This window comes from Zonotrichia albicollis, chromosome 1, assembly GCF_047830755.1.
Source record: "Zonotrichia albicollis isolate bZonAlb1 chromosome 1, bZonAlb1.hap1, whole genome shotgun sequence".
Lineage (NCBI taxonomy): Eukaryota > Metazoa > Chordata > Aves > Passeriformes > Passerellidae > Zonotrichia > Zonotrichia albicollis.
The window spans coordinates 87852938-87867372 of NC_133819.1; the positions used below are offsets into that span (position 1 = coordinate 87852938).

At 39.9% G+C, this 14435-nt stretch overlaps 1 protein-coding gene across 12 annotated transcripts in view; it reads left to right on the forward strand.

Annotated features, from left to right (window-relative positions):
* Positions 1-14435, forward strand: part of FHOD3 (formin homology 2 domain containing 3) — a 374194-nt gene that overhangs the window by 295161 nt on the left and 64598 nt on the right. For 5 of the 12 annotated variants that reach the window (XM_074546351.1, XM_074546323.1, XM_074546335.1 and 2 more), the window contains 4 exons: positions 1282-1332; positions 5612-5826; positions 11020-11043; positions 12400-12705. In XM_074546351.1, the coding sequence (XP_074402452.1) occupies positions 1282-1332; positions 5612-5826; positions 11020-11043; positions 12400-12705 (596 nt within the window). The remainder of the gene's footprint in view (positions 1-1281; positions 1333-5611; positions 5827-11019; positions 11044-12399; positions 12706-14435) is intronic. The other 7 variants (XM_074546359.1, XM_074546395.1, XM_005482966.4 and 4 more) reach the window with 4 other exon arrangements.

Here is a 14435-nt window from a genome sequence, read left to right on the forward strand (position 1 = left end):
GCAGAATGAACATTTTTCTCAGTAGAAGGACAACTGTACCCATTGCATATGTAGAACAATATGTCCTAAAATAAAGTGGTTATTTTTCAGCTGTAGGGAAGAGTGAAAGTTGTCAGAATGGAAAGAGTATTGTTAAAGTTTGCCTGCTGAAGATTTCCTGGAATGCTTGTTAAATATTGTGAAAGTATAATCAGTTCAGAATTCAAAGCCTGTGGAGATGGCCTGAAACAGTAATGTGTGTTCCCTGTTAAAGGATTTTTGAAGAGCACTTGCACCCAGATGTTTGATAGCTATTGGTATAATAGATGATAAGTAATTCATTTAAGGACACAGTATAAAGGGGGGAAAAATAAGTTATTAATAAAACGAGTAGTTCTGAAAATATTTCCAGTACTCACAGCTTACACTGTGAAAGAATCTAGCAAATAAGGTGAAGATCACATCAGTTTTGTCTACCAGATTCAACCAAGTATTTAAAATATATTGTAAGAAACCATCTTGCTGTGATAGTGAGACAGGATGGACATTTGCTGGGTTCTGCTGTGCTCCAAGTTAAATTTGCATCCATGTTTGTGGATGTGGCAGGCCTGTCTGAAATCATAGCACTCAAGCATCCAGCAAACTTGACTTGGCAAAAGTTAAATATATGGGTTACTTGAGGAGCTGTGGGAGTGGCAGCTGACATGAAAGGAGTTTTGCGTCTAAAACTCCATGTGAAAAATGAGGAAGTGAAAGCTTGTTATCTGTCCAATGATGCTGCACACACCCTCTTGGAATGCAGAATTGTCCTTCTTAGTAAAGCCATTCCCCTGTCCTGTTTCTGGCTGTGGCAACTGAAATTCACTAAGGAAAGGTTCCTTAGAAAGAAGGCCAGTAGGTTTGCTCACTGCCTCAGTCACTGTCTTGGGGCATTCTAAGAAGGAGTCAATGAGGGATGGTTTAATAGGCACTCATGTGCCTGCTCGTTATGGATAAGGGCAGTTCATTGAATCTCATTTCAGATACCAGATTTCAAAGCATGCTTCAAGTTTTTCACTTTTTACAGGTTTTTTAGAATTACTTTGAATGACCTTCCAAACTACATATTTGGTGGTGTATGTATGGATAAGTGTACAGTTTTCAGCAATTTTTGCAAAAAAAACCAGTTTTTTTAACAACAGCCTTCATTGTCTCCAATCAGTTTGTGTGTACCACTCTTGGTTTCTCCTACTGTACTTATATTTCTATTACTTCCCTTTTTCTTCTGGTTTCTGCTGCAATTTATTGTAATTCTCTTTCTAGCCGGGATTATTTAGACAAAAGAGAAGAACTAAGACAAGCAAGAGAAGAGAGGTTTGTATGTCATGCATCCATCTTTTCCTATCCTTCCCTCTGGTTGTTTGTACTACCTATCTTCTTTGCTGTGGAGCTGTCATATGTTTACATTTTTAACTCTGCTTGTACAAAACACTTTTATTCCAAAAGACTTCTATAAGAAAGAAGTTGTTAAAGAGCAGAATGAAGTCCAGCTGTAAGTACAGCAATAAATGAAGTGCAATGAGAATGCTTAAGAATGATTGATGATCCTTTATCTGTGTGTGTGGGAAATAAGCTTACCCCATTTGCCTCAGAAATTTGCCCAAATTTAGTAGAGTTATAAATTGAATAAGCCTGTCTTTTTCACCCAGTGGGTCCCAAGCTTTCTGGAGGATCAGAAAAGGCAAGTGAGGATAAAGGATATTGGGGTCACAAGCATTGCAAAACTGCAGTAACAGGCTGATGGAAATGGTTCTGACCCACTCTTGGCATATTTTTATCTTTGAGCCAAGTTTTCTTTGCTGATCTCTTTAAACATCAGCAAGTAAATTACAAAGCTTAGCAGTGTTTATCATTGGGGCATTGTTTTAGTTTTATTTAAATTGCATATTTGAAAGGACAGAGGGTTTGAGTTTTATTTTTCCTTTTTTTTTTTTTTTTTAATTCAATGAACAAATTTAGAAACTCTGGGCTAGGCTGGGAGGTATGTGCTTATAAAAGCATATTTTTCAAGGAATGCTCAACTAAGGACTTTTGTCTTTCAGTAGCTTCATCTCTACCCCTGCTAGTAATTGCATCCTGGAGGGAGTGCTTGTTTTTACCTGGAAAATATGCAAGTTACTGTACAAATAGATGAAAAATCATCCGGAGTGCTTCAGTTCTGCTTTTATGATCCTCTAGAGATTACTCTCTGGAGATACATTTGGATTGTCAAGAATTGGAGCTACATTATCAAAATAAGAGAGCAGCCATCTCAGAAATCATTGTGTTGCTATGTTTTTACTTGAGTTTTTTCTGTTTGCTTTTGTGTTTTGGCCCTTTTTTTCACAAAAATAATCACACAGGAGACAATGTGTTTCTGCAGATTGAAGTTTTATCTGTTGAGGCTGAAGTAGCTAATATTAAAAAATTATTTTAGCATCTCTTAAAGTAAGAAAAGGTGGATGGGCTTTCCATTGTGCTTCCAGTCCCAAAACAATTGCAAACAGTTTAAAGCATTTTCTGAAATGAAATGCATCTGAGCACATAAGCGTCATCACTGAGCAGAGTAAAACCTTTCTTCAGTGAGCATGCTCATCTGCAAATTTTGAAACAAATTAGAAGGGAGTTCTTTAGAACTTTCAAGTTGTAAGGGAGAATGACAACTGGAATATTTTTGGAGAAGTGTTCACCATCACTGCTGCACAATTTGAGACTATTTCACCCTTTATTAGTAATGTTTTGTTATCCTTAGGGCTCTTTTGAACTGAGATATCAAACTATCAGCTCCTGCTCATAAAGAGGAAAGACATGTTTGCTTTCACAGCAGATAAATGTTGGAAAAAACTTCTGCAAATGAATTCTTGCACCAGTAGTCCATTACATTGGCATTCTGTAACTACATTTTTATAGACACTTTTGCACAAATGAAGTTTTATTTCCTGTAGGAAATTGCATGATAACTTGTTTTAGTAGACTGCATAGACTGTAAGTAGACTGTAAGAAAATCCTGCCGTCAAGGTGCCTAAAATCCTAGTTAAAAACTGATTTGTATGTTTCCTCCATATCAGTTCTTGCTGTTCAATGATTTGAGGCCTTTTCTCTTTGCTTGGCTGGGTGTTTTCCAGTGATAATTAAAGAATAAAACCAAGGAACATGAGCTCCCAAGCCCTCTCTGGTTTGAGGTAGTTCAAATGCTCTCCACCCCCATGACTTTGTTGGTACCTTAACATTTTAAATTGCCCTTGGGGCATTACTCAGGTGCCAAGACAACTCAAAATGATAATTTCATCTACTTGAAAATGATAAATCCGGTGTTATGTTCATGAGGAATACCAAATGGATAGCCACAGAATTTTGGCTTGTTGTCTATAGAGAAGAGTCAGCATAGCTGAGATGATGTCTGCAGGTTGCCATGATTTAAAAGAAGAATATGGCAGCATATGCAGGGACAATTTGTCAATCTGTAGTGGAGGTATGGTAGCTCATCCTTTCAATCCCTTCAGATTTTGGTCTATGTGACCTTGCATATCTGCTGCTGGCATTTATTCAATATGAAGATATTTGTCAGAAACAAAAAATAACCTGAATAATGTCATTTATCAAGTGTGAAGCATTGGTAACTGATTCTTGAATGTTTTTTTTATTTCTCAATGATACCTATTTATTAAGTTTCCAATTTGATAATGAGTTCTGCTGATGTGCCGCCATTGGAGTTGCTGTTCTAGTTCCCATTTTTGTTTCAGTATAATAATCAGATACATTTTGAAAAGTCACCTCTTGATGATAGTCTCTGCTTTGCTGGTTGGCAGTGCAGCACACAGCTACAGAAAATGTTAAAGCACCTGAAAAAGAGCTGAGGACAATAAAATATTGTAGCTCCCCACATCATAAAAGGATCCATCCAGATTTTTGTTGTAGTGTGTTGGCAAACTGCAAAACCCCCTTGGCAGCAGCCAGCTGGGCTGTACCTGTTAGTGCCAAGTGATCAATTTGAGTGGCTCTTTATGAGTCTGGAGTCCCATCTGCTCTGCTTGTGAGGAGGTGGAAAGCACTGTATATAAATGACCAACATTCAAAGAAAGAGTGGCTTCATGAACTGTAACAAAACATCATGCTGATGCCAGAGAAATGCTTTCCCCTCTATTTAAAAGGCAAGACTCAGTCTCGAGAATTGGCTTCATGTTAGAACTGTAAACAGTTCCTATTTTATAACCATGCAAGTATGTAGCTTGTTATGTTTTCATCCAGAGTCTGTAGGGGTTCTTTTTCTTGCAGAATTTGTTCAAAGCCTGTGCATACCTCTAGAGGAATAAAGGAAAATGAGTTTGTTCTTCATTATTGCTGTTTGCAGTAAGGCAAATTGCCTCTGAAAACACAAGGACTGCTCTTCAAAGACACATTTCTGTCCTCTATATGAATGTTTGCAAATGTGCATGCGTGTGTGGCTACCATATGTACTTAGCATGTTTGTTGCCACATGTGGCTGACTTCTTTACCCTGCCTGCTTTTAGTGCACTTTTTTATACTAATTTGGGCTGTCAGTGATGCAGAAGGGGGGAGGAGAGGTGTTCAATGTTATGAAGTGTTTACAACAGTGTGTTACAGGGAATGACCAGAGTGTTTCAGAGACATAAGTAGTCCTGATTAACCTGTTTAACAGCTCGCTTGTGGATAAGGCAAACAGTCTAAAGCCCGATCCAGCTGTATTCATGAATTTATTCCTTAGCAAATAATGGTGGGTAAAATTAGCAGACATCTGGAACAGGCACATATTTAAAAGTTATTTTGGTCAAAATGTATGAAGCATACTATGAAGAATATGATTGGTAGCTGGTCTTAATAAACAGTTAGTGAGTTCTGCCTGCCTAAAATGCAAAACAGATGTATCTTTGTTCTTTTAAAGTGACTTTGATGAATAAACTACATGTGACGTCAGGTACATGCTATTGGATGTCTGAGTCCGGCAGAGAAATTTTTCAGAATAAAAAAAAAACTTTCCATTGTAGGCTCTGGAGAGAACAAAGTGAATTCCAGTGCATTGCTCTCAGAGCAAATAGAAGCAGGTTCAGAATCTTTAGATAGTCAATTCAGATGTTTATTATTGGTGTTATTTTCAGGAAGATCTGGTTTTGTCTGCTGCATTTTCCTCTCCTTACAGCAAGTCTCAGATTTTGGCAATTTGCACCAGTATTAAGGGGCTCTGGGTTTGGAGAGATTTTTTTTCTTCTTTTGGTTGTTTTTTTTCCTCTCCCATTTTAGTTTTGGGAGAGGGAGGGCTGAGAGGAGGAGGAAGAGGAGGTGAAAGAGGAGGGTGAAAAGGAGGACAGACAAATGCTTCCAAAAAGGAGAACTGTGCAGACAAAATACTATAGCTAAAAGTTCTTTAACTCTGCTGGTTTTTACTTTTATATTGTAATGAGTAATTTAACATTTTTCAGGGCAGCAGTCTTTGCTTTAGTGTGCACTTTTTGGCAGATTGAGCAAGCAGGCAGTTGAGTGCTGTACTCCTTGTGTCAGGAAGTCAGCTCATTTTCTGCAGGTGTTTCATCCATAAACAAGCATCAGCCACAGGCTTCTTTTTCTTTACGGAAACCCTCTGGAATTTAACTTTCAGATACAAATACTTGGAGAAGTTGGCAGCAGAGGAGTATGAGAAGGAGCTGAAGAGTCGGAGTGTCAGCCGAGGCAGAAGTGAGCTGTCCTTGAACCTGAGATCCCCTTCAGCTCCATCCTCACCTGTACCCAAGTGCATCAGCCCAGCATCCATAGAGTCCCAGGAAGAGCTGAAGACCCCTTCCATCCCGAGTGGAACTCCTCAGCCCTCAGAAGGTAAGTGAAAAGGAGGGTAGGGGAAACAATCCTGGGTTTATCAGTTTCTCTTGAGTTGGTGATTTTTGATGCATGAGTGCAAGAATGCAATCTGTAAGGTGCCAGAGTAAAGGGTCCTACATTGTTCCATCCTGTCTTCCTAAATTGCCTATTTTTTTTTTGCATTGATTTGGATATCATGTAATCTGTTCAATAATAGGATACATTGCCAATTGTTGCTATGATTCATACTATCATTTTCTGTTGCTTTTCAAATTGAATAATTAGAAAATAGAGAATAAAGAAGGTCTTAATTTTAGTGTCATATTACTTATATATGAGGAGTTACTGAATACTAGACAAACAGCATTCCTGCCAACAGATTTTGCATATGTGGATTCTCTGAAAGAAATGCAACAGATGAATGCCAAGATTATAATAACCTTCCAGTAGAGCACAGGCTGAATGTGACCAACTGCCTTCTTGAATTGAAGGCAGGGGGAGTGTGTTAATTATTTTTAATACCAAGAAAAAACTCTTAAAATTGTAGCACAAGTCATAAAGGACTTAAAAGAGACCACAGACAATTAGTAAAAAGGAAAGTATAACTAGTGTTTGCATGGTTGGTTTGCTGTCACATAATTTATTGGTGTACAGAGCAATGCTTTTTGTCTATGTTTGTATGTCATTCTGCCACTTGCATCATGTACCTCTCCTTCAGTCCTCAAAACAACACATGCCATACAGATTTATATTTGCACCACATGATGTTGCATTAACATGGGGAGCTAGAATGCATGTTGAGGGCAAATTATCACCATCATTCATTTTTATTTTATTTGATTTCCTGCTACATGCTATTGGTGATTAATGCATTTGTAACTTGCACTGCTTGGTTTTATGGAGTGTTATGGCTGGTAGCATGCTATAAAGCAAGGCAATTTAAGAAAAATGTTACAAATACTGAATGCTGCATATGTTTGTCCTCACCGTACTAAGTAGGTGAGGTTTATTTTATTTAGTTTTATATATTTTCCCAATTATATTCCCCAGTTTTCTTGTTTGGAACCTTAAGAGTCTCAGTGGAATCATTTGAACTTAGAAACCACAGATTTTTTCCTCCAATACTGATAGTCAGAAATATTCAAACACCCATTTTGTTTAGTGCTGTATTGCTTTTAGACCAAATAAGCTGGATTTTTCCACTATTAGGATTTCAGAGCTGGGTAGGGAGCAAATATCTCTTTTGATGATTATTTTAACATATTTCTCCTGGAAGCATTAAAAAAAATTGCAGCATGAAATGGAGTAGCACGAACCATTTGGAGAATACATTTAGAGCAGGTGTACAGGGCAGCTTCAGACAGCCAGAATATGGCAAAGCTATCAACATGTGGGTAGACAGGACATCTCTACTAAAACTCTTAGCAATATAGTAGGCATTGGAGGGCAGCACCTGGAAGCCTGGCAAATGGACCACAAGGAGAGACTATATGGATGGGGCAGGTTAGCCTTCCAGCCAAGGGCAGCTTCAGGCAGATAGCCAGGATAGAACCTACACAGGGGCCTGAAATCTGCATACTTCAGTGGGGTCTGGGCATGGGGAATGACTGTTTTTTCAGACCTACCAAGAGTATTGGAAAGATCATAGGTAGTCATGAGCATGTGGGCAGGACACACCATCTGGAAGTGCCCATATTATTGGATATCTGCCAGCAGGGGATAGGCTTAATGTAGACACTGTGCCATGGTCTCTATACTATTACTTGACTTCCTTATGCTCCATACATAATTAAAATCTCAATTTTACTGGTTTTAGGAAGGGTTATGAATCCTACTTAATACGTAGAGAAAATGAAGCATTAATTTGCTTAAGTCAGTTGTAAGAAAAGCTGAAACAGAGCCAGAGACAGAACTCAGATTACTTGCACCTCAATATGGGGTTGCTTTTAATATGAGGTTTACCATCTTCCCAAGCAGGAATGAAACTGCAGAAGGAAAACAGTTCCTTCGTTCTGTGCATATGATGCTCTAAAGACTCTGCAAGAATGGTGTTAACAGATGTGTGACATTCATCTGCAGAATTCAGAACCTGAGGTCAAAGGCAAAGAGTGTTCATCTGCTAGCTAAACTATAAGGGATTTTTGAAGTCAGATTTATTTTATTCCTTTTGTGCTGAAATATCCTTTGGCCAATCCGGTATCTACTGTTATTAAGAAGGAAACAGATTCTGTCTGTGGAGCTTTGTCTCACACTGTGAAATGTGTCAGTGCCATTACCCAATATAAAAATCTGGACTTAGTGAGCTGCAGTGTTTTCTCATATAAAACAATTGGTTCCAGTAAAGTAATCAAGTCTTGTAGGACTTACTCCTGTAAAACTTGTATTATGGTATTCAGAGGAAATTAAGGCAGTCCTGTAACTACAAAAAGGAACTTAATTTTTTTTTCAGAGCAGCTACTTACTTTTTTGTAATTTAATTGGAGAATATTTTGTGAAGTGCAAGTATGCAGTAAAGGAGGACCAACAATAACTGAGACATCTCTGAAGTCAATCTACAAAGGAATTTCAGGTGAACCCTTCTCTGAAAAAAGCAGCTTTTTTAGCACTTAATCAAGTAAGCAGGCCAACCCAAGTGCACATGGTGGACAGTAGGACACCTTCTGAACATAGTGGTAGTTGAGCAGGGTTCAGATGCTGCCCAAAGCATGGCTCGTAAGAGCATCTCCGCAAATGGGGAAGCACCAGGGCATGAGCATGCAATGAGGCAATGCAGCCCCAGTTGCAGAGCCAAAGGAACCAATGATACAGAAAGTCTGAGGAGGAACTGGGGTTGGAGGATAAAAAATGAACATTTCTGACTGCACGAAGAAAGAGCCAATTCAGTCTGCACCTGTTCTTACCAACACAAAGAATGGAAGGAAAAGATTGGAGTGGGGAGGGATAAAGAGTCCCTGCAGAATTCAAAGGAAGAGGAATCCTGTGCTGGAGTAGCTGAGGGGAGATAACAGCCAAGACTTTAGGCAATGCCTGAACAATTGACCAAGAGGTCTTGGGCAGACATGGACATTTTCAGACTTACTGTATGCATCCATGAGAGACACCAAACATCTCTATCTCACACCTCCAAGTAGAAGGCAGAGAAAGTAGATGGGGATGTGGTTGGCTAATCAATTAGCCTGACAGGGGATTAGATGTGAGCCCAGAGGGATATTTCTTCTCTCTGAGGGCTTATAGGGGACTGTAGGGTTGAGTTCTTATCAGCAGGATACAGCATCTTGTGTCTGCTTCAAAGTTGATTTATAGTTGAGTATTAAAGGAAATGTCCATATCCCTCTACCACGTTATAAGTCCTTAGGCTTGATTTTCAGAAGGGATCAGCTTATAAAGGTATCATGCTTCTTCACATCTCAGGCACACCTTCTTTGCTGTTGATGCTTTTTGATATGACCCGGCTTGCTTTCCTGAGTCTTTTCAGTCTCCACCGGCAAGAAGTCTGAAGACAGGGGACAGAGCCTGGTCTGTTATTTATTTCTCTTGCCACCTGTGAGGTTGCCACTTAGAGTAGTGTTTTGTCTGATATTAAAATGGAGCCAGTAGGTGTGGTGCGCGGGGGCGTGAACGGCCCTGGAATCCGGCTATCTGGTGAGGGGCGAAGGCCAGGGCCCCTGCGCATCAGAAAACAGCCCCCCTCGGCGTCTTGGCCTTGGGCTGAGCTGGGTGATAGCTCGGAGCAGCGCGGTGAGAGACGAATTAGGAGGCGACCACTTGCTGGGGTTAAACTGTCGGTTTATTACAGAAGAACCAACAAGGAGGGGAAACACCCAGCAAATGGCCCCAAACAAGGGGCAGGAGAGGGTTTTAAGGGAAAAGGGGAGAAGAAGGCAGGGAAACCCGGCTATCCAATAGAAATACATATTTGGAGGTACGAAACATAACTGATATACTAAAGTAACCAACTGTTATAAATCATAGGAGGGGCTCCGGGGCTACAGCCAACCATACCTCCCAGAGAAAAGAAAATTCTCGAAACCTGGGAGGAGAAAAAGAGTGATTGACTGACCCCAAGGAGGAAACAACTTTCACTTTATAAGAGAAACCAAGGGAGGAGCAGTTTCATTTCCATAGCAACCTAACTGGCAGGGTAGCAGCAGGAAGTAATACAGAAAATGGGGGGAGCAAACTAACGAACTGAAGAACACACCACAGCAGTGTGGGACTGAAAGATTGAGCTCATTTCAAATAGGCCGCTACCAAGCATTCACTGAGAATTGTTTTTTTTAACATCTTCGGAAGTTCCACTAATATCAATGCAGTGGATTACATGATGGAAGTGCAAGGGATAGACACATGTCTAGCTTGCTGGCTTTGTTCTCTTGATAGTGTTTCCTGGCAGATTTGATTTTTTTACTGTTTCTTAAGGGAAGTGCTGCTGGACTTAGCTCACTGTTTTCAAGTGATTTTGGATATAGGTGGATTGTTTGATATTATCCCTAGAGAGAGAGAGAGAGAGGCTGTCAAAATGAGTGTCAATATATCCTTGTTTTATTCCAGTACTTAGATTTTGTTATTCCTGGAACTCAAAAGAGCAGACTATGTTAGTATAGTGTTCTTTACTCTTTGTTATGTATTAGATTTTGCTAAGTTGCTGCGTATTTCTGGTATATGTGGAATATTTCTTGTCAGAAGAGTATCTGGAATTCTTTTGAACATTCAAATTTTCTCAAGCATTTCTTACATCTCCTCTGACTTTTTTCTATTGAATCTTCAGTGTGGCTTCATGATGACAAAGTTGCAGTAAGCTTTAGGAATCCTGGCCATGTTTTAATTAGCTTCTTTCTCCATCTGAGATGTTGGAGTTGACTTTTTTGGTTATTGCATTACAGTTGGTTTGGTTTTGGGTTTTTTAAGAGATAAATATCTAACATTTATCTGAAATTAAGATAATTCATGGATGAATTGGTGACATTTGTATATATGGACCACTGAACCATGGCAAGCTGAGAATCTTTCTTGCTAAAGTATCACATTAGTTCCAGGAACTCCTGAAGAATTCCTAAGCTTTCATCTCAGTCATATTCAAATCTTGGCTTGACTTTTAAATGTTCTCATTCTATACGTACACACTGACAGCTGTGGTGAGAAACACATCACTGGGATTTGCAGCGTCTGCCAACTTCTTGACAGCCCTCTGTAATTTTGATTCTCTCCTAGGCCGTGTCCAGGATACAGTCATAGGTAAGGTACATTTGGAGAAACGAGGCATGGGCAGAGGTGCTTGCATTGCTAGTATTAGACATTTAGGTGCTCTCAATGGAGAAGAATGTTCATTATTTTGGCTTATATTTACTTAGGATAAATCTACTTACCTGATCGATAGAGGACTGAAATATTTGGATTGCATTCCAGTATTTCAGTGTGATTTTTTTCCCCTTCAAAGGTTCATGTTGTACTTGAAGAAATTCTCATTGTATTTTTTGTAATCCAAAGACAATGAGAAGTCCAGAAAACTCTTTTGCAATATTGTAATGAAAAATAGTTAACAGAGGGACAAAACTAGTGTGACTTGGTCATTATAATTCAGCCACCCACAAGATGGAATACAGAGGAAGGGATATACAGACGGAATTCGGGAAGTATGCAGAGCTAACATGCATGTCCATTTTTGCCACACTTTGCATGGCCCTTTCAGGTTTCAGAGAACTGTGAGCTTCTTGATGTGAATATGTGTGGATGCTCTTCATTTTCTTTGCAGCATGCAGAGAATATTTGCATGTGAAAGTCTGCTGTTACTGCTAAAAACCCTAAAAGTGAATGAATTATTTTTACTAGGAAAGCAGGGAAGAAGAAACCAAGTATACTATCAACAGTGTTTGCTGTGTGCCAACTGATAAAAAAGCTCATTGTGTGCCATATGCCAACCAACTGGAACTAAGTATGTGCCATATGCCAGGCAGTTGGAAACTTTGCTGAATTTTGATGTGGCTATTCTGAAGTAAATGTGCATGAAACAACATATGGTTTTTGTCAGCCAAATGTGTGACAGTGCCATTTTGAGACTGTGCCGTTCAAGTGTGTTATTAAAACTAATATTTGTATTTTTTTTTGTTGAAGTGTTCCTCATCAGGTGAAAAAAGAACTCTTCCAGAACCCAAAGAAAATTCAACCAAAAGCCACAATCACCCTCCTTTTTGTTTGGTTTTTTGTTTGTTTTTTTTTTTAATCTCTTCTTTCCTGGCTCTGTCTAGGGGCACTGAGTTGTCAATGCTCAGGTGAGATGCCCATTTTCTGCTGATTCGTTCAAATCCTTGTGCGAGTCCAACACTGCAGCTGTGGAAGTATGTATAAAACCAGTGGGCTGGCTCCAGACAGCCAGTGAGGGGCCTGCCAGGCCACTCTCACCTGCAATGCTGTCGTCACACAACATCCATCAGTCTGTTGCTCCTAATGTTCCTAAGCACGCCGTGGGCTTGCATTTTATTTTCTTTCCATAAGGCACTTGTACAACTTTCATGTCGCTCTCGTTTTGAGGGGTGAACCTGAGACTGCTCTGTTGTTAAGTGAATCTCTTTCTCCCATTGTTCTCTCCACCAGTGAGTGCCAGTGAACCCGAACCCGAGACAGAGACAGAACCAGAACCAGAGCAGGAGGCTGAGGCTGAGGCCAAGCAGGGAACGGAGACACCCAAGGAAATAGAGGCTGCAGAGGTGGGACCAGAGAGTGAGGTGGAGCAAGGACCAGAGAGAGAGCCAGAAGAAAGTGCAATACTCAGTGAAAAGGAGAGGCAGAATGAGGAAGTGAATGAAAAAGACAACTGTTCTGCATCCAGTATATCCTCAGCAAGCAGCACTTTAGAGAGGGAAGAGAGAGAGGACAAGTTAACCAGTGACAATGAAACTGGTAAAGTGAAGCTTTTTCAATAATGAAGGGTTTCTGGTGGAAAAAAAAGTGTTAAATTAGCAGCTCTGATATTGTGTTAATTAGCTAACAAACCCTTTGCACCTGTCTAAGACTTTCTTCACCATGGCCAAATCTTGTCTACTTTCTGCTAGGACATCCAGATGTTATTTGGGTTACTATGTTTGAGGGACAGTAGGGCCTTGATGAAATGAAGTTTCATTTGATTTGAGACCATTTTCTTCCCCTAAGATTAATATATTAACTACTGAATCACCATGTGCAGAGACTTGGATCTCTAGCTCCTGGAGAACTTATTTGTGTTTTCTGTACATAAGGCAGTGAGACAAAGGGCTGTGCTGGCACGATTCATCATGAACTTCCAGATGCCATTTCTCATAATTTTAGGGGAAAAGGAAGAGCAGTGAGGGCTGAGAGGTTTGTTCCTTCCCTTCAGTACTTCTGTCTTGGACAGGCTTCAGACAGCAGAGGGAGATACATAGGAGCTGCTGCAGATAGGTCTGGGCTGTGGCCGTCTTTAGCTCATGTGGAGGAGGTGCATGAAATACACCTTATCTGGAAAAGACCAGTTTCATGGTGCTGAGGGATTCTAGTGAAATAGGCCACCAGGTACCAGCCGGGAAAGGCTCAGCCTGGGAAACACCCTAAGTACCAAGCTTTTGCCCAGAGAGATAATGATAACCAGTTTCTGCCCAGAGAGATAATTATTTCAGCCCAGGCAGGGAGGAAATAAATGGCAGATTTTGACTTTGTTGATTACTCTTTTCCCTTTTCTACAGGGAGGTAAAGAAATGTAATGTAATTAGGGCATTTGATTCCCAAGTTTTCTTTGGTCTGAACCATGGAATTGTCCTATATTCTCTAAATTCTAGATAAGAAAATGAGATGTGCTTCATAGTGTGAAATAATCCTGCTCTGTCCTGAAAGAAGAGGGATAGTTCTGAATCCCAACGATTACCTCACAGACATAAACTGTCAGATTGAATTGTTGAAGTTTAAATGTGTCACTTTTTTTGTGGGAAGCATTACACAAATTTTATCCTAAATTTTAGAGCTATTTTCTTTTCAGTCTGCACCAAGGTTGAGTTACCTAGAATGCAATTGTACTCATAAAGAATGTAGATGGATATATCTGTGGGAAAGGCTAGGGAGGGATCACAGATGAAGGATGTTGCTACACTGTGGTATAGTCCAAGATAGGCCAAGTGCAAAAAAGAACAGTTGCAAGTCTTTTCTCATTACCTTGTCTATTACCGACCTGTTACCACTCTAATTTAAAGTCCTTATGTACTTTTGTTAAAAGCTAAGAAATGTATTCTTACTAAAATCAACATCTTAAAATTGTCCTACACTACCAGTGGACCAAAGATTTATTTGGTAGTGCTGTATAGAAGGACTCATGTAGTGAGTTGTTTGCTGTCCAGCAGGTGACGAATTCTGGAAAGCAAACAAGGACTTCCTCTAGCAGTTTTGACATTCTCAAGAAGCATTTTACCATTTATGAGATGGCCTATTGGTTCTGCCCAGGTGCGTTGAGGACAAAGGCTTGCCCTTGGTTCAAGCTTCTTCATTAGCCATACTGCCAAATTTGGCTTCCAACAAGTCTTATTTCTCCAATGGTATTCCCCACCTGTGGAGGGGAGAGCAGAAAAGGCCACCAATGTAGCAAGACTCTTCACGGATATGATCTTTGATCAGCTTGGACAGTTGGG